The 24,675-nt window shown below is 35.7% G+C and overlaps 2 protein-coding genes across 2 annotated transcripts; both read left to right on the top strand.

The window, feature by feature from the left end:
• The first annotated feature begins 128 nt into the window (after positions 1-128).
• On the top strand, positions 129-9,159 carry Rab40 (RAS oncogene family member Rab40). Its single transcript, XM_019043108.2, has 4 exons — positions 129-498; positions 1,828-2,021; positions 2,806-3,028; positions 4,303-9,159. Exons 1-4 carry the CDS (start codon positions 336-338, stop codon positions 4,605-4,607), a joined length of 885 nt encoding a protein of 294 aa, XP_018898653.1. The 5' UTR covers positions 129-335; the 3' UTR covers positions 4,608-9,159.
• Positions 9,160-10,248: 1,089 nt separating this feature from the next.
• On the top strand, positions 10,249-24,557 carry step (cytohesin steppke). Its single transcript, XM_019043074.2, has 10 exons — positions 10,249-10,752; positions 11,511-11,584; positions 13,238-13,302; positions 14,401-14,667; positions 15,390-15,502; positions 16,215-16,363; positions 17,659-17,770; positions 18,389-18,616; positions 19,275-19,344; positions 20,475-24,557. Exons 1-10 carry the CDS (start codon positions 10,713-10,715, stop codon positions 20,575-20,577), a joined length of 1,221 nt encoding a protein of 406 aa, XP_018898619.1. The 5' UTR covers positions 10,249-10,712; the 3' UTR covers positions 20,578-24,557.
• Positions 24,558-24,675: the final 118 nt, after the last annotated feature.

Genomic DNA, 24,675 nt, shown 5'->3' with positions numbered 1-24,675 from the left:
TCATACCGGACTGTTTCGTGTACTACGGCCGTTTGATAAATAATCAGCTGATCAACTTTAGTCCCATGGTGACGTCAGCCTGTTGGTCAGCCGCCTGACGTCACTTGAAACTCTTCATTTGTGGTGTTCCTTTTCTCCAATTGATATTGATACAAAAAAACTCAAAACACTACAATGAAGTTAGTTGTGATTTCCCTTATATTTTTTCAGAATTTTTATCATTTAACTCGTACGGTGATTTAGTAAATGTGTTCCAATCGTCTCGCAGATTTTGCACTCCTCGTTAGAGTTTATTATGCTTCTCACAATTTCAAAACCAGCAAGTCCTAGGGAGAATGGTTATGGCTGTGGAATCAAGAGTATCCACTTGTCAAAGCATGAAACAGTATGATTATCTTTTAAAATTTCTACTTGTTGGAGACAGTGATGTAGGGAAGCAAGAAATTTTAAGTGGCATGGAGGACGGGTCTGCGGAATCCCCATTTTGGAGTGGAAGCGGTAAGTTCTCATTTGTACATTTCATAGCCTCAACTCTCCCGCTGAGCAGTGACCACACATTGTCTCTGTTTTGCACATTTCTTAAGTCTACCTCATTCGGCCAAACTCTGAGAACAACAGTTGAGCATCATCGTTGCTTCAAATGCAGCCTCGAGTTTCCAGTTATAATCCAGATATCACCATGTGTTTGAAAGAGCCTTTCGTCTTGCATGTTAGGCATGACCAGCTTGAATCTGTGCTATATCCACAGGCCATCATGAGAAACTGTCACGGTCTTGAGGCAGTTTCAATGCGGAAACGAGTTTCACGCATTCAGCGAACACTGGTGATGTACCTCTTTCGGTAGACTTGAGCTACGCCATCGGCAGATATAGGCATATAGCAATTTGCTAACTGCGTCGTTCCAACCCCTTGTTTATTCAAGTCTAAGTAACTTTGTACTTTCTCTAGTCTTCTGCCTGTACTGCCCTCTTTCTTCCTCCCTGCATCTTTGTTTGGACTGAAAGTATATCCTCATTATCAACCAGAACATCCATCTGAATTTTCATAACCCTATTCTAAGTTCAACGCAAGGTTCTTCACTCAGTTCTGTGCTGATCACCTACAGCGGAGAGGACAACTCGTTGCATTGAAGTGACCCAGAATTATTCTGGATGGTTTTCTTATGATGTGCATTTTCTGCCCTTTGATTACGTTCTGTAGCTTACTGCGTTTTCGACTAACATTAGGTGCTTTACTTAAGAGATCAAGGGCCTGTAGAGCGTTGATTCATATGTTACTTATCATTAATTCGCTCAATGCTTACCTTTCCGCTAAGGTTGTCTAGCCCTTTTTTTGGAAATCAGAATAAACTTGGGGTACACAGGTCTGCCGAAACAACTGGTAATGCTTTTGGAAAGTTTATTGGTTTCACCAATGCGTCTGACTCAAAAAGATTTTGGCTCTCTAATTTTGAGGACCCTCCATTTTCCTGAATTTTTCTAAGTAAGTCACAACCTTTTTTTCTTTTTACCTCTCTAATAGGTTATCTATAATTTTTTTAGAGGTATTGTTAGATAAGTTGGCCCTTGTTTACATTCCGCTTGCAAGCGATCGAGGAATTGACCGCCGCCAGCGTAGTCAATCCTCCATTCCTACCAGATGATTGCATTGTGGTTGTTTGCAATTGGAATGTAAAAAAGTGCCAACTTAGCTGGCGAAATCTCTAATTGTATGCGATATCTCAGGGTCGAGAAGGTCTGCGACAGGTCTGACAATTTATTAGCTCAATGTATTTCATTAGAAGAATGAATCATGCTAAATTTTCTATGTTCTTGATGTATTTTGCAGCCTACCGAACAACAACTATCCTGTTAGATGGGAAAAGAGTCAAGCTGCAACTATGGGACACATCCGGGCAAGGTAGATTCTGTACGATCATACGTTCGTATTCAAGAGGAGCCCAAGGCATTTTATTAGTCTATGACATCACCAATAAATGGTCCTTTGATGGAATAGACAGGTGGCTAAAGGAGGTGGAAGAGGTGAGTTTTGAAACCATGCCATTCTTTACTATTTTTATCTCGTGTGATTTCTTAAAAATCTTAAGGGGAGTCATAAGTCATTTTTGGTTGAAAATTTTTATTTCGGGTTTTTTCTGGCATTACTCCTTTATGTGTAAGTATGAGTTTTAACTTTTTTACTTTACAAAAATTCTCAGTTTTCAAGCTTCCTGGTCACATAGGTTAGGCCACTCAAAAATGGCGTATAAGCTATGATGGAATGGTATCATTGACTTATAACACAATCTAGACCGCGCACTAGGCCTGACTTTAGGCGGGGAAGGTAAGACAGCTATGGGGGTAAATCAAGGGTATAGACGCGCCTTCAGCTTAGTTGATACAGCCTGACATACGAAGCGTGCCAGGCAATGGCACAGGCAAGACTGGCATTTCCATTGTCTCGGCACATGTTGCAATCCGGGTTGCCTGTCGTCTTGCCGAAATTTCCTAATGTGGGGTCTAGATTGTATTGTGCGTCAATGAATGGTTTGTCTGGCAGTCAGATAATAGTTCGTCATCAAAATCATCTTTGCATTTTCCCCCCAGAGGGAATCTTCAAAGTTTTGATTGGGAACTGGTCAAATGTAGCTAGGTAAAAAGATATTAAAGTATTCATTTGGGATGCATAAATAAACTTGCACTTTCGTCTGATTTTCAGACATTAACCCCTCTGTGGAACTGACTGAGATGCTCATTTATATCACATGTATACCATCAAAAGTGTTAGTCGTATGTAATTTTTAAAACCTCTCTTGTGTGCTTGCAGCATGCTCCTGGAATCCCCAAAGTTTTGATTGGGAACCGGCTACATCTAGCTTTCAAAAGACAAGTACCCACTCGGGATGCAGAGCAATATGCATCAAAAAACAGAATGGCTTTCTTTGAAGTGAGCCCTCTCTGTGATTTCAATATTCGAGAAAGTTTCAGTGAACTCTCTAGGAGAGCATTACATAGGAATGGAATGGAACGTCTCCTCAGGTCAAATAAAGGTAACCAATTTTTCTTTCTTTTTCAGACTGTAAAGCTTCGACAATTAGATTGCAGTTTGATGCACGGGTCGTTTAGCCAAGTTGGTGATTTTTGCCAATGTTTTTTTTTTTTTTTTTTATTTTTTTTTTTTTTTTATTCAGTATTATATACAATTAAAATACAATACAACAATGTGATCAGACTCTTCAAGTCTTTTTACACTTAAATTTAACACTGTAAGTATACTAGAATAAGAATAAGAAAGGCACTTTTTGGTGAATAAAAAGAAAAGACAATTTTGAAAGACTGAGAATATGGTGGTTAAAATTGTTAAGATATATGAGTAAATATGAGTCGTGGAAAAGAAGAGCTAAATAGAATGAGAATGTTACTATACAAAGACAAAATTAGTAAAAAAAAAAAAAAAAAAAAAAAAAAAAAAAAAAAAAAAAAAATTAATAAAGAGACAGAATTGAGAAATTGGTAAAAAAGTGCTAAAAAACCTAACTATAAGAACTTGTATATAAATAAACTACTTTCCTAGAAAATTTTTGTCTTTATCCTTGGGATATTCCCTTGCCGACATAGGTAGAGGGGAACAGAGCCCTGAAGTTGATGGTGCTACTTAAATTTTTTTTTTTTTTTTTTTTGTTTTTTTTTGCCAATGTGCATTTATATTAATCCAAAGTTGATGTCTCATCATATGAGCATAACTCTCTTGAGAGAAAGTTCGTGCTTGGATGAGCCTTTTCTCTCTAATATAAGACATTAGTTTAAGACTGAATTTAAACCCTTATTGGTAAAATCACCATTAAAGCTTTGCCCCCAACATTTTCAAAACATTTAATTGTTGTCTCGTGTCATGAAAACAACATGTGAATTTTAAATAAAAACAATTGAAAGTAGGTTTAAAAGCAACAGGCGGACAATGTGGTAGCCTGTCTGAAGCGAGCTCAAAAACTTTCCATGCCAATTATGAAAGTCCCTTGTATAGACATTTTTACTTACTTTTTTGCCTGATGTAAAAATTTTACATTGGGCGAAAAAGTAAGTAAAAATGTAATAATGCGACCCGATCAAGAAAGCCAAAACATAACCATGTCCCTTGTATTCTTCAATGGAAATTAGTGGCTGCTAATACAGACATACACAACAATTTAGTGGTCTCACACTTCCTTTCAATACAAAGACTGCACCTTGCACATTTTTTTGCAATTTATTTCTCTGTCGTAATAGCTGTTCTTTTAAGGTAGGATCAAACCTCAACCTCTGTTTTTTTTTTTTTTTTTTGCAGTTTTGTCGCTGCAAGAGTTGTGTTGTCGAGCTATAGTGGCGCGCACTACTGTCTATGGAATTGACCAGTTACCGCTTCCCCTTCCTATCAAATCGTATCTTAAGTCATACACAATGACCTCTTACACAACAGCTGCCTCATCTTCGAATCAGCACACGATAAAATCTTCATCAAGCAAGAAACTCAGGTTTGGCAACAGCCATCCAGTCACGTCGCATCAATCATCAATACAAACGCCGTCCAACTCCAACTCAATAGATCAAAGTAAGAACTGCGTCGGTCGCAACTCTTGTGTAATTTCGTGATGTTCCTCCCTCTTGTTCGCGTCGATTTTACTGTCACTATTTTTAAGAGTTATGTGCTCTTAGACTCTCCACAAGAATGTGGAGACAGATCAGATGTGCTCCTGAATTAATGTCAATACTCTCGTCATTTTCGAATAAGGGTCAGTCAGCATCCAGTCATATTCTACATGGTCAATTTTTTTAGACCTGTATTCTGCCATTCTCCACTCGATCTATTCCTTTTGTAGGTCTGTTAGATGAAATTTCTGAATCTGCTGATTGGCTTAAGAGACCATTCTCATATTTTGATGATCAGATGGATCCATTACATTTTCCAAATCCAGCAGGCATCTAAGAGGAAGATGTAGAAGTGCTTGAAGAATTTAAGACTGTCTTCTTCTCTTAGTATTCATTTTAGTATCCATAAAGTCATGCAAACCCAAATAAGCAATCAAGCTGAACAGATAATTGCATCTTGTCACCTCTATTCTAACCCAGAGCTAATTTCTGAGCAGACTTTTCTTAACAAGCAATATTGAATTTTTAACTGCACATGTTTATACAATCATAAAATATCTAGAGACAATCCGACTGTAAAACAGAGGGAATCAGAATAAACAAGCATCTGAGATAGAAAGGTTGAGTGGTTGTTGCATGAATTAGTATGTATCAATTTTTCTTCTTTGCTCAAAAAATAAGCTCAATGTAACCGGTCCTTTAAGACAACTTTTATCAGCTGTTGTTATCGGAATGTTTCTCTATAAAATCGAGACACACAAAACTGATCCCAGATTTGGTCAAAATGGCTCATGGTTGAATTTTAGGATAGACATCTGGTCACTTTTAGCAGGCGGAACATTTTTGTGTAATATAGAGCCCATTCTCTAGTCCAAAGTGAGTAGAATTTTCATTAAAAGCAACAAGAACTGCCAGTACATACTACCAGTCGCTTCTGGAATAGTTGACTCTTCCTTAGTGAACTTCTTCTGCTTGGATCTTAATCTCATTAATAAATAAAGCCCCTCAAAGTGTATTTTTGGAACTAACTCAGTATTATGCAGCACTCACAGCTGGAGAATTCTGCAGTATTATGCATTCATATATTGTCAGAAAAGAACTTGTTAAGATTAGTTGTTTGATGTCTGTTTGTCCCTTTAGAGCAAGTGAACTGTGAGAATAATTTATTATGTTCAGTTCTGGAATAGCAGCACTCACAAATGTTTAAAAACCAAGAGAAGTAATACATTTATTCGATCTGCCGTCATTTGTTGCATTCTGGAATAAGTATTTTTCCTTTTAGAGAGCATGCTTTTTTCAGAATGGAAGGATTGACAACGGATTGAATAAAACATATTTCTTATTTTTTAAATCATTGAAAGTGACAGTCATGCAAACTGTAAAATAAGTTTGGAAAAGGTAACAAGAGCAAGACCTTGAAACTGGATCAGGGGTGCATCTTGCTGAATTGTGTTTTGATGGTTGATTCTTATCTATAGTAAAAGAAAATAAACTGTTACTTTAAACACCGAATGTGTTTATTATATGCATCTAAGATATTGCCAATCAATGTATGTTGTGGATAATACTATCCACCACCAAGAAACTTTCTCGAGTTTTTCTATTTTAACCGCAGAACTCATATCGCAAGCCAGATGTGATTAAAAACAAAACACTCTGCTCAAAGCTCTCAACATAGATCTTCCTGCTTTATTCATTTTTTTTACTTGTATCTTTTATCAATGTATACTTCGTATTTTTTGTAATTTAAGCAATAATCTGTGTTAAATGGGTTGAAAGCGAGGAAAAAAAATTTAGCTAGCTGATTCAAACAACCTTTAAAGCTTTACCATTTCAGCTGAGTCATACCACATCCCTTCGATGAAGACCGAATTTCAATGAACAGTTGGCAGATTTTTGTTTACCTTCTTGGGTGAATATTGTTCTGTGCTTCTTTCGGTTGACAATATCTAATTGGTATATGAAGGCAAAATTCACTGTTAGCAGAATTTTTTTATTAGTATTCATTTTTGGACAAGAATATTCCATCAAACCATAATTTTTCGATGAACATGCCTGGCCGTTGTTCAGAGACCCTGCAAGATCTGATTGTGAGATGAATTGACCATGTAGGCAGTTTCAGACGTATTCCAGCACTGAGAAGTTGTCTTTGAAAAATACTGACATCCCAAAAATATAATTAGTATTTGAAATTTTTATTTTCTGTGAAACTGTCCAAACTGTTTTTATCTTTATGATTATTTTTTGTACATTATTTTTTTATTTATTTTTTTCTCACCGTTAGTTATTTTTTTTTCTGTTTTACTATTTGAACTCAAAAGATGGCATACTTCCGAGTAACTGAACCGATTTTCAGTTGCAGCCTCCATTCTAGTTTCAATATGGCGGTACAACTATCTCCTTTATTCTGCTGTCCTCTAGAGCTCTGGGTGTGGCAACAGTTAACACTATGAACGGAGACATCATCTCTTCTCTTTCCGGTTGTTCTATAATTCTTTGACTTTTTGTTTCACACTTCTAACCCTAAAAATATTGGAGCTTACAATCAGCCCAGCTGAACAGCTTTAAAGTTTACTGTGATTGATACCCTTGATTCATATCAGCAAAAACCAATTATGCTGATCGAAATTCCAAACTTCTATGACCCTTTAAATGGTAACAGTGCCTTTAGAGAAACTTATCGAATTGTGTTATTTACCACAAACACCTATCCCAGAGCTCTGGGGCTCTCTCCACCTTGGTCTGATTAATCAACAATGTACATATTTGCACTGCTTGCTCAATTTGCAGCACTGGACCAAGTCTTGTGGTAGGGATAAAGCCAGTCATCAAGTTTTCTAAGAGGCGATATGTACAATCATCCTTTTTTCATCCGTTCATCTCTAATAATTAATGATGAGGAAATTCGATAGTTGAATCTTTGTCAGTATTTTTTACGAATATTTCCATGTAATCCACCAAAACACAAGTTTTCTGAATTTGCAGCTGGTATATTGGCATTAAATGTAAAAAACGTATCAAAAACAAATCGGCGCACACTTTTATGGAGAAAAAACTGTTTCTTGTCAGACATGAGGCATGTTATAACTGTTGAACTATGCAACATTTTTGGAAGAATTATGGAGTTATAATTATCGGATTTTTTTTGTAAAAAATTCAAGGATGTTTGTGATTAATACTTGCAAATGCTGCTGAAGTTACCGGCCAAACGGACTTTACAAATCAAAAATTGAGTTTATATACTGCACTATTTGGCTGTCAGTTAAGATCTATTTTTTTACTTCATGACTCAGTAAATTCTCCCCTCTTGTTGTTTGAAAAGAAACTTTCAAAGGTGGAACTAGCGGGTGGCCTTGAAGGGCCTAAAGATCCACTTTGTGTTCTGCAGAAAATTTTTAAGACTAAGAAATTAAATTTATTCGTCGAGGGATACAGGATGGTATGCTGTTCTCTTTGCTTCCTTCACAAGGAACCCCTAGTTTCGCCCACAAAAACTCTATACGAATAACTATTCAAAATGAAAGAAACATCATTGTATAATTTTAATAACTGGGCCCATGTTGGGTTAGAATAATCTTCCTTTCCTTTCATTCCATTTTAATTTATGTACCTTGAAAACGAGTGTCAGTGTTCACATTTTAGAATCTGGCCCCAAATCACCTTTGTAGGACTTAGATGGATAAATTAAGTTCCCCCTCTAACATTAGGGCAAAAGTATGGTACAACTTAAAAAAAATGGAATTTCAAATCGTTAGAAACTTTGATATTTTGTAAACTTTTCTTTCTCTACACAAATAATTTTTAAGCTAATTTTTTGCATGGAGGTTCTCAGGCTTCTCCATCCTGTAAATTAACTTTTCAGTCATAACCTCATTGCATCGCAGATTTTTCAGAAATCATTCTGAATTCCATGTGTACCGGAATATTGCCTTTTTTTACTACAAAGAAACTTGAGAAAAAGAAAAGAAAAAAGTGTAATAATCAGTTATAATGACAGCATAGTGAAATACTTTAAGTACATGCGGGGTAGAAGGTTATTTTAACCTTAAGTTGTGCCCTTGTTTTAAAGCAACAGCAACGATTGTCTTATCGCAGTTGCTGGTAAATTCTTGTTCATATCACTTCGGCTTTGTGTTCCTGCTTCAAGCGCGGCTAATCTAAAAATTGGTTGTGATGTAGGTATTTATTGTGTGATGCTATTGGAAATTTGCGCAGGCACTCAGATTCCTTGTTAGATTTGTACTTACTGTTTCCGCTGGATGAAAGTTAGGTCCCTGTTGAGTGTCACGTTTATTAGTCAGTACAATCAACTTTAATCTCTCGACCTTGTAAATACATGTTTTAAGTTGTAAAGACTCAGTTTTGTTTTTATGTTTTATCACAATTAAAATTATCGTAATGTACGTGTTAATGATATTGATGTCATTTTATCATAAAAATATACTATCACTATTTTTATTTGTAGGTTTTATAGTAAATTCAACTATCCTTTGTACCTATGATTATCGTCATTGATCTAATCGTTGTTTAAATAAATGCTAACTTGTCAATTGAACAGCAGCTCTTATTCTTGCCTTTCTTAAATTTGATTTTCATGAATTCTTTTGTAGGTACAGTGAAAGAATTTACTCCTTGGTTTTGAGATCCATCCGATCTTCTGAGTGAAACAAGGACTCATTTAAGAGTTATAGTATCCCAAAGTATCAAAGATGTGTTCGGAAAAGATGACCGAAATGGATGGAAACCACAAGAGCTATTAACCAAAAATTTAGGATTTCAATCATTGATTCACATAATAGATATGTATATTTCTTGTGCCGCCAACTCAAAGCTAAATTAGGTTACCAGTGCTTCAATTTTAGGAAAAGTTGTGCCTTGACAGTCTGAAAGACAATCAATGTAAGCAGCTCAATATGACTTTGGATTACGGATTCAAATAAGCAGAGAGAATAAAAGGATCTACATTTTTTGTTACGATTCATGAAAGAACTGAGGAGACTGAGAACACTTGGATTGCATTTTGCAAAAAGGAACCAGGACTCAACCAGGAGCATTGCAATGTTGCTAAGATTGTGCAACTTCTTTTGTCTTAGAAGAAAAATCTGATTATCCACTAACAGTTTCTATTTAACCAGCTAAAAACTGTAATTTTAAGACAAAATTGCAATGTAAATTTCATATTTTGTCATGGTTTCAGTCATTTAATTGCAAAGGATGAAAATGCATAATCTTAGCATCATCGCAATTCTTCTGGTTCCTTTTTGCAAAATGCAATCCACTTAAAAAGTTATTTAATACTAATTAGTAATATTAATGTGAAAAATTGAATTAGCTCCACACCATTTTCGACCAGTATTGGAACTCTTATTTCTTCTGGAGATTTCATGTTATTGCGACTAAATTTTTCGAATTTAGACCCATTTCTCCACCCAGCAAGTAAGTGAGAGCCTGGTGAGAGCCCGTCAGGAAAATCTTTCACCAACCGCGGATATTTTATCTGGCCGCGGATATTCAAGACTTTTAATTCTGAAACTTGCCGACAGAGCGCTGCCAGTGTTGAAATCAGTGAATCATCGACGACGTCTTCATATAGTGACGTATCCCTGGATAATGACGTCATCCTTTATTTACATACACCAAATCTTTCAATGATGGCTGAATGGTGAATGGTGATTAGCCAAGGGGAAGCCCATTCTTTTGTCTGTTATTTTTGGAAGATTCAGTTTGGAATGTCGCAAAATTGCACCGTTCGTGAATCAATCATTATTAAAATGTTCATTAGTGAAGTCAGTGCAGTCGGTTGAGAGATCCGAAGTTCGGTTCGACGATCCGTGACCGTGTGTCCACTTCAGTCTTGGTGGACAGTGTCTGTGCTAGAATCCATTGATTTTCATAATTCTGCCTTTCTGTTCTAGACTTCGACTCTCCAGTCGTTCTATTAATATATTGTTCCGTATCTCGCTAGCTCATAATTCTGAATGACTTCTTGTAATTTTTTTTAAAGTAAAATCTCTTATGAGTGTTAGCTCCAATCTTGTCACCGAGCGTCCAACAGTTGCACGCATGCGTTTCCTGCATAGATGTTGAGGTCCTGGACTCCACGACATCATGAATAATCACCTCAATTCAGAGAATTTCAATATCAACGGTAAGGAAAATTTTACCCGCAAATATTCACTCTATTTCATTTTGCATTCATCGGAGATGAAGGTTAGAGTTCACTGGAACAGGATGTAATTGGCACTCTGACTGACACATCTTTTGGGTATAATGAAGAGTGTAAGAATACGGGTATTCCATCTTAACGGAACATACCTGAATTGGAGGCATAGTTTGTTTATTGAAATGCTGAAATTGTCCGCTTCTTGAACTTTTACCCGCCCAGAGGCTCAACTAAGCCAGACATCTGCTAATTCTCAAGACCAAATTTTATTCAATTTGTTTCCCCCTAATTCTCTCAGTATTCCTCTCAATAATGCACATGCCTGCAAATTGGATATAATCAACTGGGTGCAGTATTATTTGGCTTGTCTATTTGGACCTTAGTCTACATGGAGTTAGCCTATAAAATTATCATTAGATGCCTATCTTCTTCGTCCTTCATGACTGAATATACCTAAATTAACTTAAAAATTTGATTGTTTGTCGAAGGTTCTCTTAGAGCATAGTTTTAGGAAGTTAGCGGACCAATTCCCATCCAAACGAGTAGGGGAAAAATAGTGTGTATCAGATACAAGAACATTATAGCTTGGTGCCTCTAGCTACCTGCTGAACCTAATATTTTCCAAGATTTTCAAACTTCTTTCATTTCTGCGGTCAGTTCTCAAGCATGGTATTACATCTACTGGTTACTACATTCACTGAGAATATGAGAGGTAAACTAGTCGTATCCTTTTTCTATTTCAGATTTGTCACCTGATCAACAGAAAATGCTAATTGAAATCAGGAGAAGGAAAGCAGAGTTGCTGCTTGAGATTCAGGTTTGTATTGTCGTCTCAAGCTTTTACTTTGACTCCAGTGTCCTAGCTCATCACCTGTATGGAAAATCAGTGCAAAAATTGTCCCCGAACACCATCAAGGCAATGTCTTAGCACACATTTTGTCAGGTGGATAGTCTCTACAGGCGTTTTCTTTTTTTGATCGGCAGAACCACAAGTGGAAATCCACCGGTCGCCATTTTGTTACGAAATTGCCCGCGATCAGTCGGGAGTTTAAGTACGCACTTTCCACCAATGTAAACAAATGGATTTCTTCCTCTCTTCAAACCTTTACCTCAATGATACTGCAATAGCGTAAATATGTACTCAATGTACCATCATCATCTCCTTTTCTGCCATAATTAAAGTACGAGAAAAATAACACTAATAAAACCTGAATATTACATAATTCAATACATAGACAACAATGACAATGCAGATTCATCAGATTCAGCAGCGGCGAGGAGCGCGAAATAGCCACATTTTCTCATTTGTTAGTTTGTTTGTTTATTTTTGGCCTGAGATTAGGCTGAAGGAGAGATAGATTGTCCACCAGTAGATTGAAAGTAACTCCGAGCGGTAAATTTGTGGGCGCAAATCCACCGGTCATGATGTCAACACCAATCAGTGAGTTAAAGAACGCAGTTTGGTGAGCGGTCGTACCGCCGATCAATAAAAGAAAACGCTCATAAAGTAAATTTCTGGCTGGACAATCAACTCATTGGAACCCATCAAACTTCAGGAGTAACAGTCTATAACTAGAACTGGGGAAAGAAAAGAAGAGACCAATGTCGCATCCGAAAATGGCACCATTCATCAGATATTTACATGCTAACCAATGGGCCAACTGATGATTGATGCATCTAGACTGATGTGACTTTTGTCTCTTTTTTCTTTCCTCAGTTCTAGCCAGGCATCCGTGGCCCAATCATTGAAACTATATCGGCTGGACACGACAAGACACAGCCCTATCTTAACCAAGCAATATATTGCATTTCAATGTCTTATCGGACTGCCTTAAAGTAAAAATCAGCCCGCTGGAGTCAGAAATTCTCTAGAACGTTCTGAGTAGGCTGCAGGGGCTTTTATTTTAATGTTCCCTCATGTCCAGTGTTCTATTTTCATCTCAAAATAATAGGAACCCTCAGCCAACAAGCCTAATTTTGAAGAGCCATGGCAATTTTTGATAATGTTGCTCAAGTGGCAAAGATGCGACAAAGATTCAAAGCTATAGGTATTTATATTTGAACGCCATGTTTGGCAATAGTTGATCTAAATTTCAGACTTATTTGCTGCATGTCTTTTTTTTTTGTTCACTTCAAATATCCTCGAGAGGGTAATCCTGGGTTTTCAGTCAAAGTCCCATCCTCCCTTAGTCGATACCCAACAACCAGCCTCAGGCAATAACTAATATAATTGTTATTATGAAATTCATAACCTCACTCAAGTCGCAGGAACAATAATGAAGATTAATTATCTGTTTCCTAAGTCTAATAATCCTGAAAATTGTAGCATTTGAAGTAAATTAGCTTTAATTTGAAAAAGAATGCTATTGAGATTTTTAAATGTAGGGAGCAGCAGTAAGTTTGATCCTGCAATGATTTATTTAGTATGTTATTGCCCATTTTTAATTTCTATTATTTGTCCTTTATGTAGCAATTGAAAGATGAATTGGGAGAAGTCATGTCAGAAATGGAGAACATGGATGCTGCAGATGACAGGTAAATACCTCCTTTCTCAAAAAAAAAAGAAGAAAAAAACTTAATTTTTTCACCATCTTAAATTGGCCTTGTTCATCACATACGTGTAGACAAATGCCCTTAATTTTCTGTATTGCAAAGCTCTATTAGCACAGGAAATTTATCAACAATTGATGAATGTGGTTACTGCAACTTTAATTATTACCAATAAACGGATTAGTTGGTTCAGGTATGAAAATTTGTTTCTTTTTTCTTTGATTCTTGTAAAAGATTCACTCAGGGCTAATGTAAACAAATGCAAATATACCATTATCATCAGAAAATTTAAGTAAAAAAGCTGCGATTTCTCTTCTTCTTCATCAACCCGGAGAAGCCATTACCCGATGGGTCAGCAGCCCGATTATTGAAACTATGTTGGCCTGACACGGCAAGACATAGCCCTATCTTAACCATGCAATATATCGAAATTCGATGTCTTATTGGGCTGCTTTAAACTTTCAATAATCGGCCTGCAGATCAGCTAGGCCAGTCACAGAATCTTGTAGATCAGCAAAAATTACTAAAATCTGTTGTAACATCAAATTTTTATGTCTCATATTAATGGAGGTATTGCCCATTGAAAAACTTGGTTCATGACATTATCTATAAATGGGTGGTATCATTCGCCGCGTTTTTGTCATTATTGGACTTAGAAACTTGACTTTTGAAGAGATCTCATTATTTTATGCTAATCTGTGAGCTTGAACCATCAAAACACGATTTCATGACCAGCTTATCTGACCCATTCATCAAGATTGTCTTTTATCAGCAGGTATTAAAAAATGCCTCATTTATTCTCAATTTTTTTTATCATTCAATTGTAATTCATTCCCAAGAACTGGCAATGTATTTGTCCCCAAAATTCATGCAGATGAAGACAAAATCGCTATAAGAAAAAGTATGTGAACTAAACTCACAGTTACGTGAGAGGTTGTTGCGTTTTCAAAGATCAATTCGGGTGGGGTGCCTTTTTTGAAAGTACTTGAATTTTTTGTCAAGCATGCAGAGATCACATCTTCCAAAGTTATCTGTATCCCAATAATTAAAATCAATAACACATTTCAATCATACTTTTTACAGTAAAAACCAAACAAGAACTAAACAGATGTCTATTGGACGGAAAAAGTTCAACATGGACCCGAAGAAAGGTATTGAATACTTGGTGGAGCATGGGCTGCTGGAACCAACGCAAGAAGACGTGGCTGCATTCCTGTATAAAGGAGAAGGACTCAACAAAACGGCCATTGGAGATTACTTGGGTGAAAGAAATGAATTTAATGAGCGTGTCCTAAAGTCTTTTGTTGAGCTCCATGACTTCACGGACTTAATTCTTGTTCAAGCTTTGAGGTCAGTCATCTCAGTCTCCTCTTTATCCCAAATTTAATTGTGTTAAGTTTAGTAGCTAGCAACTTTTCCCACCCTTAATATCAACAAGTTTTTAATAAATTTCCATTGTCCTTCATTTTTCATCAAAATTTTATTCTATTGTCTAGGCACAGTCACTTGAATGTTGTCTGAACGTTTTTAAAACACTTTTCTGGCTTTCGTATTCAAATTTGCAGGTTTCAGCCGAACCTTCAAGCTAAAGCAAGCACACATTTTTGCGTTACAATGTATGTATTAGTCGCTTTTACATTGCACTAGGGTGACTTGCAATGTCCAATTGCTTGGAATCTATTAAGGTGAAGGATTTCCAGAAGCTGGCATCTCTATCCCTTTTTGGATGCCCTCCATCCACCTTTTAGCATCACAATGGTGTTTTAAAACTTTGACTGCCCAGTCACAGTGTTTGAAAATTTCGGCATTTTTTTTCCAGGCACAAAAGTCAGTTTTTCATCCCCTCAGATTGGCCATAGCAAGAGGCAACTGCCTATCTATAGGTGTTATTTTTTTAGGTGTATTTGTTTCTTGTAGTGAGGAAGGGTTTGTAACATAGAGGTAAGTATGGGACGTCAAATATCATTCCTCATGTAATTCTTATGATTGCCAGTAAAACATTGTTTCTCAATCATCCTGTTCCTTATCATTTTCCAATAGGCGATGTTATTAAGATGTGTTTTTCTTTTTAGGCAATTTCTGTGGAGTTTCCGACTACCAGGTGAAGCTCAAAAAATTGATAGGATGATGGAATGCTTTGCCCAACGATACTGTCAGCTAAATCCAAATATATTCACTAACACTGGTAAGTGTTTTGCTGCAATTCACATCTGTTGCTGTTTGCAACCCTAACTTATTTTCTCCACAGAAAGATGATGTTTAATCTGCTGTAGGGTAGCAGGGGTGCAGAAAATGCTTGATCACGCACCTTCATCTTTAAGAGTCAAAAGTCGAAAATCAAAGCAAAGAAGAGAAAGAAGGCCCTCTTTTTTGAAATTTTGTGGAAAACTGATGAGTAAAATGTGGAAAGCTGACTGGTGGGCGTGTGAGAACATGAAAGCTTGGAAGATTCTGCAACCCCTTAGAGTAGCAACTTTAATCTTTTTGCATATTATAGTCCTTTAGACCCTCTCACTAAGGTCGAAATATAAAACATTAATAAAATTAATTTTGTTTAATTGCTCATATTAAAGGAAAGATGTTAGAAAATTTAATATTAAGAAAGGGAAACAGAGAGATCTTTGAAATTAAAAGCAGCTTTGTTGTGAATTTTCTGTTATACATTATTTTTTCTTTCCTCAAAGAGTGTTAAGTGGATAGGTCAGAAAATGGCACATCATAATTTTGATGGAAGAAAGTCTGAAAAAATCGGAAAATTTCTCTTCTGAAATTCAGGGAGACACCAGGCTTAATGTTGCGACGAAAATCACGGAATGCCACCAAAGTCTGTAAAAACTGTTGGTTAATTTAAGCTGTTTTACATCTAAACATCCATGTATTTTCTTTGTTTTGAATAGATACATGCTATGTACTATCATTTGCAATAATCATGCTGAATACAAGTTTACACAATCCAAGTGTGAAGGACAAACCATCAGTTGAACAGTTTATTTCAATGAATCGAGGAATCAACAATGGAGGAGATCTTCCCCGAGAACTTCTCGTCGTAAGTTATCCTTTATATTAGCACTGATATGTCTGTAAGTTTACTAAGTCGTCAGCAGTATACACCCATTTTAAAATAATGATTTTAATCTCTGCTGGTTTTAATGGGAAAAATGATTAAGTCGAAAGTAGGAAGTAAATTTAAAATTTATGGAATTGATTAAAAAAAGTTTCAAACTCGGTAAAGTTGGCATTAGAGGAAAACAATTTAATAAATTCAAAGGGTTTGCCATCTACTGTGTCCCTCAAGTAAAATCTCCAACGTTGAACTCGTTTACCGGAGTTTTCACCAATTTTCCATAAAATTTTGCCCATAGTGTTTTCTTTATTCCTAGAGTGTATGTTGTTGTCAAAGTGGACAATTACAAGATTCTCAAAAATATGTATCCCCCAAGGGAATGTGTTTTGTATTCTAATTGTAATTTTTTGAAGCCTTTTTGAAAGAGGTTTGCTTTTCCCAATTCTATCGTCAAATGAAGACTTTTGAAACAAGTAACACCGCCACCAAATTTAACGTACCATCTTAGATGCTCAGCTGAATCTCCATTCCCCAAAAATATCAAATTAGTAATGCTAGAATCTCATGCAAATTGGTCACAGAATCGTGTGTTTGATGATTGATTCTTGTAGATTAGCTAAAAATTATAAGATCTGTCCAAACTGCAACTTTTTACGTCCAGTATTAACGGAGATATCGCCCTTTGAAAAGTCGGGTTTTTTTAGGTCATCCACCGCGGTAGTGACACCCTTGGTTATTTCCTCTTTTGTTCGATGAGTGATGCAGAGGGTAACACGAAACTCTAATGACATTAAACAACAACAAACTCAAGAAACAGACGGATTTGCGCTTCAAGGATCCTCTTATGAGGAGATAACGCACTCTATGCGGAGAAATTAAGCGGTCAGTCAGTTCACCACAGTTTGTTTGTGTCTAATGTCATTGAAGTTTTGCTTTGCACCCTTTGCATCACTGATCGAACAAAAGAGGAAATAACCAAGGGTGTCACTACTGCGGTGGATGATGTCAAAAACCTGACTTTTCAAAGGGCGGTATCTCGGTTAATACTAGACGTAGAGAGTTGCGGTTTGAACGGATCTTATTATTTCTAGCTAATCTACAAGAATCAATCATCAAAACACGATTCTGTGACCAGCGAAACTGACTCATTGCCTTTTGCTCCATACAGATTTCCTTACTCGCTTCTCCTCTTCTTACTCTTCTATTCTGAACATCTAGGGCAATCTCCTCGTAAATTCTAAATTAATTTTTACTACATCATCATATTTTTACCACAGAGTTTGTATGAAAGCATCAAGACAGAGCCTTTCAAAATACCAGAGGATGATGGAAATGACCTCATGCACACTTTCTTCAACCCAGACAAAGAAGGCTGGTTGTGGAAACAAGGTAGGTTTTATTTGCTTAACAGGTCCATTCCTCTCTTTTTTACACATTTTTTGACTACTCACTGCCAAGACAATGCTCGATGTGTTCATTACTTGTAAAGCCAGGAAAACGCCAGCGTTAAGGAGCTGAATAAATTTTGCAAGGGGGCACTGGTCATATTGATTGTTTTGTCCCAAGAGGAACCCAAGAAAAGTGGTCTTACAACCTTTTTGACAGAATCCAAGTTAATTTTCTCAACCCTTCAATTTTACATTGTGCTTGCAGCGATTCCTCTATTAATAAAGCTTTGCAAGTTAAAAAATCCCACATTTTTCAATCTTTTATCTTCCATTGTATTGACTTTTTAGTAGCTGATGTTAGTAGCAGTAGCTGATGTCACCTAAATGTTCCATCAGCATTCCAGTAATAACAGCAGCCAACCATCTTGTAACATGTCTGGACCAGAATTTTACTTGTGAAGCGAGTTTAAATTCATTTTTTAGCCTTCTTAATCCTGTGGCAAAACTTGTGCAGTGAAATAATCCTCTAATCCCCCTGTCATCCAAACATGTGTTTTTGCACACTTAGATTATCAGCCATGAAAATTCTAGGTCTTAAAGCGTGTCTTATCTTTTGTAGGTGGTAGATACAAGAGCTGGAAGAGACGTTGGTTCATCCTAAATGACAACTGTTTGTACTACTTCGAGTACACGACTGACAAGGAGCCTCGTGGTATTATTCCTCTAGAAAACATCCAAGTGCGAGAAGCCAGCGACAGGCACAAACCACACTGCTTCGAGCTTTTCGCCACAGGCTCAGATTTCATCAAAGCCTGCAAAACGGACAGCGAAGGCAAAGTGGTCGAAGGTAATTAATTTCCTGCATGTTTCATGTGACAGATTTAAGAACTTAAAAATACTCCTTTCATTTCCTCTTTCTGTACGACTCTAAATACAGGTTGCACCTGAATTTTCAGAAAGAAAAATATTATCTTTTCTATCATAAGCAAAATGATTATTTTATGGGCTTTTTTTTTTGACTGAGAGATGATGTATAATTCTTTTCTACTCTAGTGAAGAGTTGCAATAACAAGGGTCTCTCGGTGTTGATTTTGAAACAACTGTAGCTTCAGAATACTTATTTTGCCGTGTTAAGGAAGAACGCCATCTGAACTTTCAGGCGTTGCCGTATTTACTTCAACAAAATGCGAATTTTTTGGGGAAGTTTTGGATATTTTCCCCCCAATTTTTCTGAGAATTTTAGTCACGATTTAATTTGCGGTGTCCAAAACTTTTAGAGAAAAGTATGTATAACTTTCTTTCAAAATGGTTATCTTGTAGGAAAAAATTTGGCTACATTTGAATGCCTCATATGGTGTTTTTCCATAGCAAGGGTTCTGCCTCACTGTTCCTAGAAACGAGTCCTTTGGCAAGGTTTCTACTTCCTTTTCCTAAATATCTGCCAAACATGATTGATTCTTTTATCTAAAATATATTTCAAGCCTATTATCGTTCCTCTCTTGCAGGGAAACACACGGTATACCGCATGTCAGCTGCTACGTCTGAAGAGAAGGATGAATGGATTCACTGTCTAAGGTGAGTTCATTTTTGAGTTTAAAAAATGTACATTTTTTTGTAGTCTTTGACCTTTTAATAATTTCTCTGAAAGCATATTCATTTTTTTCATTGATAGAGAACGAGATTATTTGTCCTCCTTGCCTCAAACCACCGAACATCATTGAATCTTTATAAAAATTGGTGTTCCACTTTCAATTATTACTTTTAGAAGTGCCGTCATTCTATACTCTGTCTGAATTCATCAATTTCGCATATGTTCATGGAAGAAAAATAAATTTGGCCTCTGAAAGGCTGTAAACTTTCAACACCCATCTTTACTTTTCATATGAAAATTTAGCAATTTACTCAGACAATTACAGTGGTTTCTTAACATTTATGGCTAACAGTTATGCACAAGTGTCAAATTTTACATTTGAACAGAGCAATTTTAATTGCAGTTCTATATTATATCGTGGCTTAGAAATAATTAATTTTTGGATCCACATTTTGTCTTCTCCTGGCCAAAGTATCACTAATGCCATTTATGCTCAGACACTGTGTTGCAGGACATCTCAATAATACTTTATCAATTTTTCTTTTAAAACTGTCGCATATACTTTCATGAAAATTTCAAGGATGAATGTTGATGACAACATTTTCTGATGATTTTTTGTATTATTTTTTCAATAAGAATACGGACAAGTTTGAGAAGTTTGGCAACATGTGTATAAGCACAAATGCCACGCGTGTTACTTTAGCCAGAAGGTGACGATTTATAAAAATGTAACCAGAGTCATAGAAAACTTTTCCTTGCTGTATCGTTTCTTGAAAATTATTACTAACACCATAAGACTGAGATTAATGTAACTAACCGGTTTTCGCACAAAGTAATTCAATTGTAAGAAAAACTCCAAATCAAAGACGTCTTGGAAACATTCCAAGTTTTCCTAAAAGCCTCTAAGTTGACGCAGGATTTCCTATTTCGCATTGCCTCTATCTCTGCATTAAAGTTGCTTTTGTACACGAATTCAAGTCTTGTATCTTCTTATTGAGTCATGTGCCCTCAAAAGGCAACATCACTGTGTATTTTTGCATCATTTTGCAAAAATACCCAGTCAATGACTCAATCAATGACCAAGATCTTTCATTCTGGTTTTTTTTTTTTTCAGGCAAAGCATAAGTCATAATCCGTTCTATGACATGTTGGCCGCTCGCAAGAAGAAAGCCCAAAAAACAAGTGGCCACCATCACGCTCATCAAGGCAAGAGCTAAGTACCCTGCCATTATAGTAACTTCTTCCCTGAATCTTTTTAACTTCTTTGTATAGTATTTTTTCTTACCATTGATCAAATGCCCTTCCCATTATTTTTAGCATGTACTTAATCTTACCAGCCAGAAGAGTTTGAATATCCCTAAATCACACAGCCTAGATAAAAGGCCTTCCTGAAAGGGGAAAAGAGTAACACTGGAGTTGCTTAGTGTTCACCTCCTTTCATTGAGTGTAACCTATTCATTTGTGGGGATGGGAATTTTTCCCCTTGATGAAGATATATCATGACAGCTGTTTCTTCCACAATTGAACCAATTCTTTTCCTAAAGGCTCAAGGCCAAAACCAACTTTCAAGAAAAACCGAACAAAGTGTGCTGTTGAGCAAGCTTTTAATCTTTTAAGCCTACTTGCAGTGAATATTCTTCAGAAACATACATTTTTTGGGCTCAAAAGATTGAACGTACAGTTTTTCCTGAAACTTGGATTTTGGCACTGGGGCCCTTGAGAAAAATATTGGTTCAACTGAGAAACATGCAAACTTATCTCTCGTATATTTACAGATTTTGTGTCCTATTTTGGTCCTGCTTGATACAAAATGATCAAGCAATGCTCTCACAAAAGCCCATTTTGCAGAGAAATGTTTTGTAAACTAATTTTTTTTCTCTCTAAAATTACCCAGAGAAAATTATCCATAGGAACCAAAAATTTTTATGTTTATAAGGACGCAGTCGCAAACATCATTCAAAATTTTATACTAGAAATGCAGAAAATTTTAAGATGAAAAATTGAAAGTTTTTCCCAACATGTTCATTCTCATTCTTTTTAAGATTAATTGCTCATTCAAGTTTCTAATTTTTATGTGACCAGAATAGTCACATATTTTAGCAATGTTTCATTAATTTTTTTTATTGAAAACACCCTCTTTCAATAATCTTCAGATTCTGTCTCCTATACTCAAAATTATATAGTAAGCATATTCATCACATGGACGATTAAGCATAGCTTTAAGAAAGTATTATGTTCTAGACTTTGAAAACAGAAGTTCATCCTTATTATATGCCAAAGTAATCAAAAAGTTTAACATTTAATCGGTGGGACTAAGTCAAGTTGGAGGAAAATGTTTGCCATCATGTGTAAAAACATAAAGAGACATCTTTTTTTTAAAGAGGTTTGAAAAGCCTTCTTGAATTAATTATATTTTCAACGCAACATTGGTAAATAGGAATGTTTGTCTCTGTATTGTTCTCTATTTATGAGCATCACGATGGCATTGGTTCCTGTTCCTGTCAACTAAGTAGTATTCTTTCTCATAAGCAAATATCATCACTGTTAATTAAAATGAAGGGAGTTAACTCGTTTTAACTATTACGTCCTGCACAAAACTAATCGTTATTTCTGATTAAAAGATAAATTCAGAAACAAATTTTCCATTCACTTCTTTGTTTGTAAGATATTTCTTTTTTAACTAAATTTATCATGAGTTATTTTTGTAACAAATCTTCAAGTTCATTAAAGCATCCACAAGGAAATTGTCGTAAAAGCGGGAAGACTGAGTCAATACAGTGACCGCTAATTGTAATCAGCCATTTTTGAAGTGATCCATCTTCTTTTTCTAAGATACTATTTCTAATGCTCTCCCTCAAACATGGATTATTCTAATTTCCATTCTTTCTGCTAAAAATTAATTTAAGCTCAAGTACAAGAATATTTCATTTAACAAATAAAAACTATGTCACTCATGTTAATACAGGAGAGCAGTAAAAAGCGTTTTCGAAAAGGGAGTTGATTTGTCTGGGAAATGGCAGCTTATTTAATTTTCACTATTATCTCTGAATTTTTCTTGTTTTTATACCAAGGTTTTCTCAAAACAAAACAAATTAGTATGAAAATACTGACAGTGCATATATATTTTATTTAAAATGTAATTAATATGTAAAATGTTAGAAAATCATGTATTCATGTAAAAAAATTACTTTAAGTTGTAAACTTAGATTGAAAATCAAATTATTGAACTAAAAAATTTTATATGCGTTTCGATTTGTTTATAAGTGAAGAAGAAAAGAAACGGTAGCGTGAAATATCACAAGCTACAAACTTTGTTGAATAACCATTAGCAACCTCCTGTTTCAACTGACAATGAATCCTCCGTAGGCAGTTTGTCTATAGATGAGCTTCTTACTGTTTAGTTAGTTGTTACTATTATTTAATTTTTTTTCTTTTTTTTCTTTCATCATGTGAATTTGTTTCCTTTCATGTTAGTCAGACCAAGCTCTTCATGAAACAATATGATTGCAATGCATCTATAAAATGTCTGCATTTGTTCCAAACAAATAAAACAGGAAGTAGAACATTGCCGGTATGATGAAAATAATGTTTTTTAAGAATTTTTTATTAATTTTTGTTCATTTCCAAAAGAAGAAATATATTATAAAAACTGTTTATCATTTGAATAGCTATTCATTTTTAATGTGAGTTCATAGGTGATTTCACGGAAATAGTTGTCAGATGGTGACAGGTCTGCTGTGGGTTTGGACGATGGCATCACTGGTCTTTATCCTTGTTTCATACTCTTATTTAAACTGAGCAGTGTCCATTTGGTGGATTCCTTGACTGCAATTGGGCAGCAACACTGTGTCCTCATCTGACATTTTCCTGAAAATTTTGCCGAACAAATATTTTGTGCACTTTTTTGCTCATTTTATGGTGGTTTAGGGTGACCACAGTGATCACTGACTGGCTTTGATAGTTAATTTAGAAGTCATGAAATAGATATTTTGCAGTTGTTATGTTTCAGGAAAAATTACCTGAATTTCCTGTTATCACTTCATTTTTCACGTTTTAACCTTCACTGAAGTGGTTCAAGTCCTTGCCTTGAAATTGCCTTAACTTGACTTTTGGTCTTGCTTCATTCACATGAATCACTTATGTAGTTGAATGAGTCACAAAAATTCACGGTTATTGTTCATGCTTCCGATTAGATGTGTGTAATTAATGACCTATCCCTAAGAAAAATACATTTTTTGTGACTGATGCATTAAACCATTGCTGTAGATTAGTTTTTATCCATTACTGTACCATTTACTCATCTGTTCCCCATACTTATCTTGTGTTTTGTCATTTAAGAACAGATGTGAACTATCACATTTTGTCTCTTGAATTTCCAAAACTTTTGACAAAGCGAGCATTTCATGATGTGGCTCTTCATAATAATTAAATATTTTTGGTTTTTGTGATGTTCAATTAATGTAATCGATGAGCCATGGATTGTTAAAGCTAAGAGATCATCGTAAGCATTTCCAGCCCTCTCATATACCAGCGGTAAAATTTGCAGAAGGAAGGCTTATAATAGTCCAGGTGGGCTCCTGGATTTTGTTATTTGCACAAACAGCATCGCACCTGAGATCATTGTTGCCTGCTTCACCTGATGAGCTGGACCGAAATACCGAACGACTCCATGTTACATGGAGCCCTTCTTCCAGAATTCTCCTCAATTTCAGGTCATCGATGCTTTTTAGTTTTGTTATGTAACGAAAGCTTAAAACGTATGAGTAACAGATGAATAACTGACCAATAACCAAAACTGCTCTGTTGCCAATGATTCTAAAATAATAGCCTTTGATCTGTGCCCAAATTTTGTTATTCGCTTTATCCAGGATGCGTATGGCTCAAATTGATCATGAAGTTTGTATGCAAACTCTGATGGGCTGATTCCACAGATTTTTTTATACATGAGTTCCCGACGGCTGCAACCTACAAAATTTGGGCTCAGCTCTGTGGCTGTTTTTGTTGTTGTTATTGTTTTTATTGTTAATTCTAAGCGATCAGTTGATAAATTAAAATTCACCTAATATTGCTCCAGTCATTATAAAGACAATATTTTCTCGATAAATTTTTATACTGTACAATCATACATAGTTTATTTTTTGTTGCAAATGTAAATAAATCAATTTGTATAATAAAACAAATTTCTAAGAAGTTAAAATCTGTTCATATTTTTCTTTAGTTTCCTTGTTTTGATTTATCAGATTACAGTTGCAATTGATCAGTAGCACCCAATTTTTTAAATTGATTCTCTGAAATAACGTTGTGAACTATGTATG

Source organism: Bemisia tabaci, chromosome 4 (genome assembly GCF_918797505.1).
Source record: "Bemisia tabaci chromosome 4, PGI_BMITA_v3".
NCBI classification, from domain to species: Eukaryota; Metazoa; Arthropoda; class Insecta; order Hemiptera; family Aleyrodidae; genus Bemisia; species Bemisia tabaci.
Note: the sequence above shows the minus strand (reverse complement) of the source record. Positions and strands in the feature narration are given on the sequence as shown.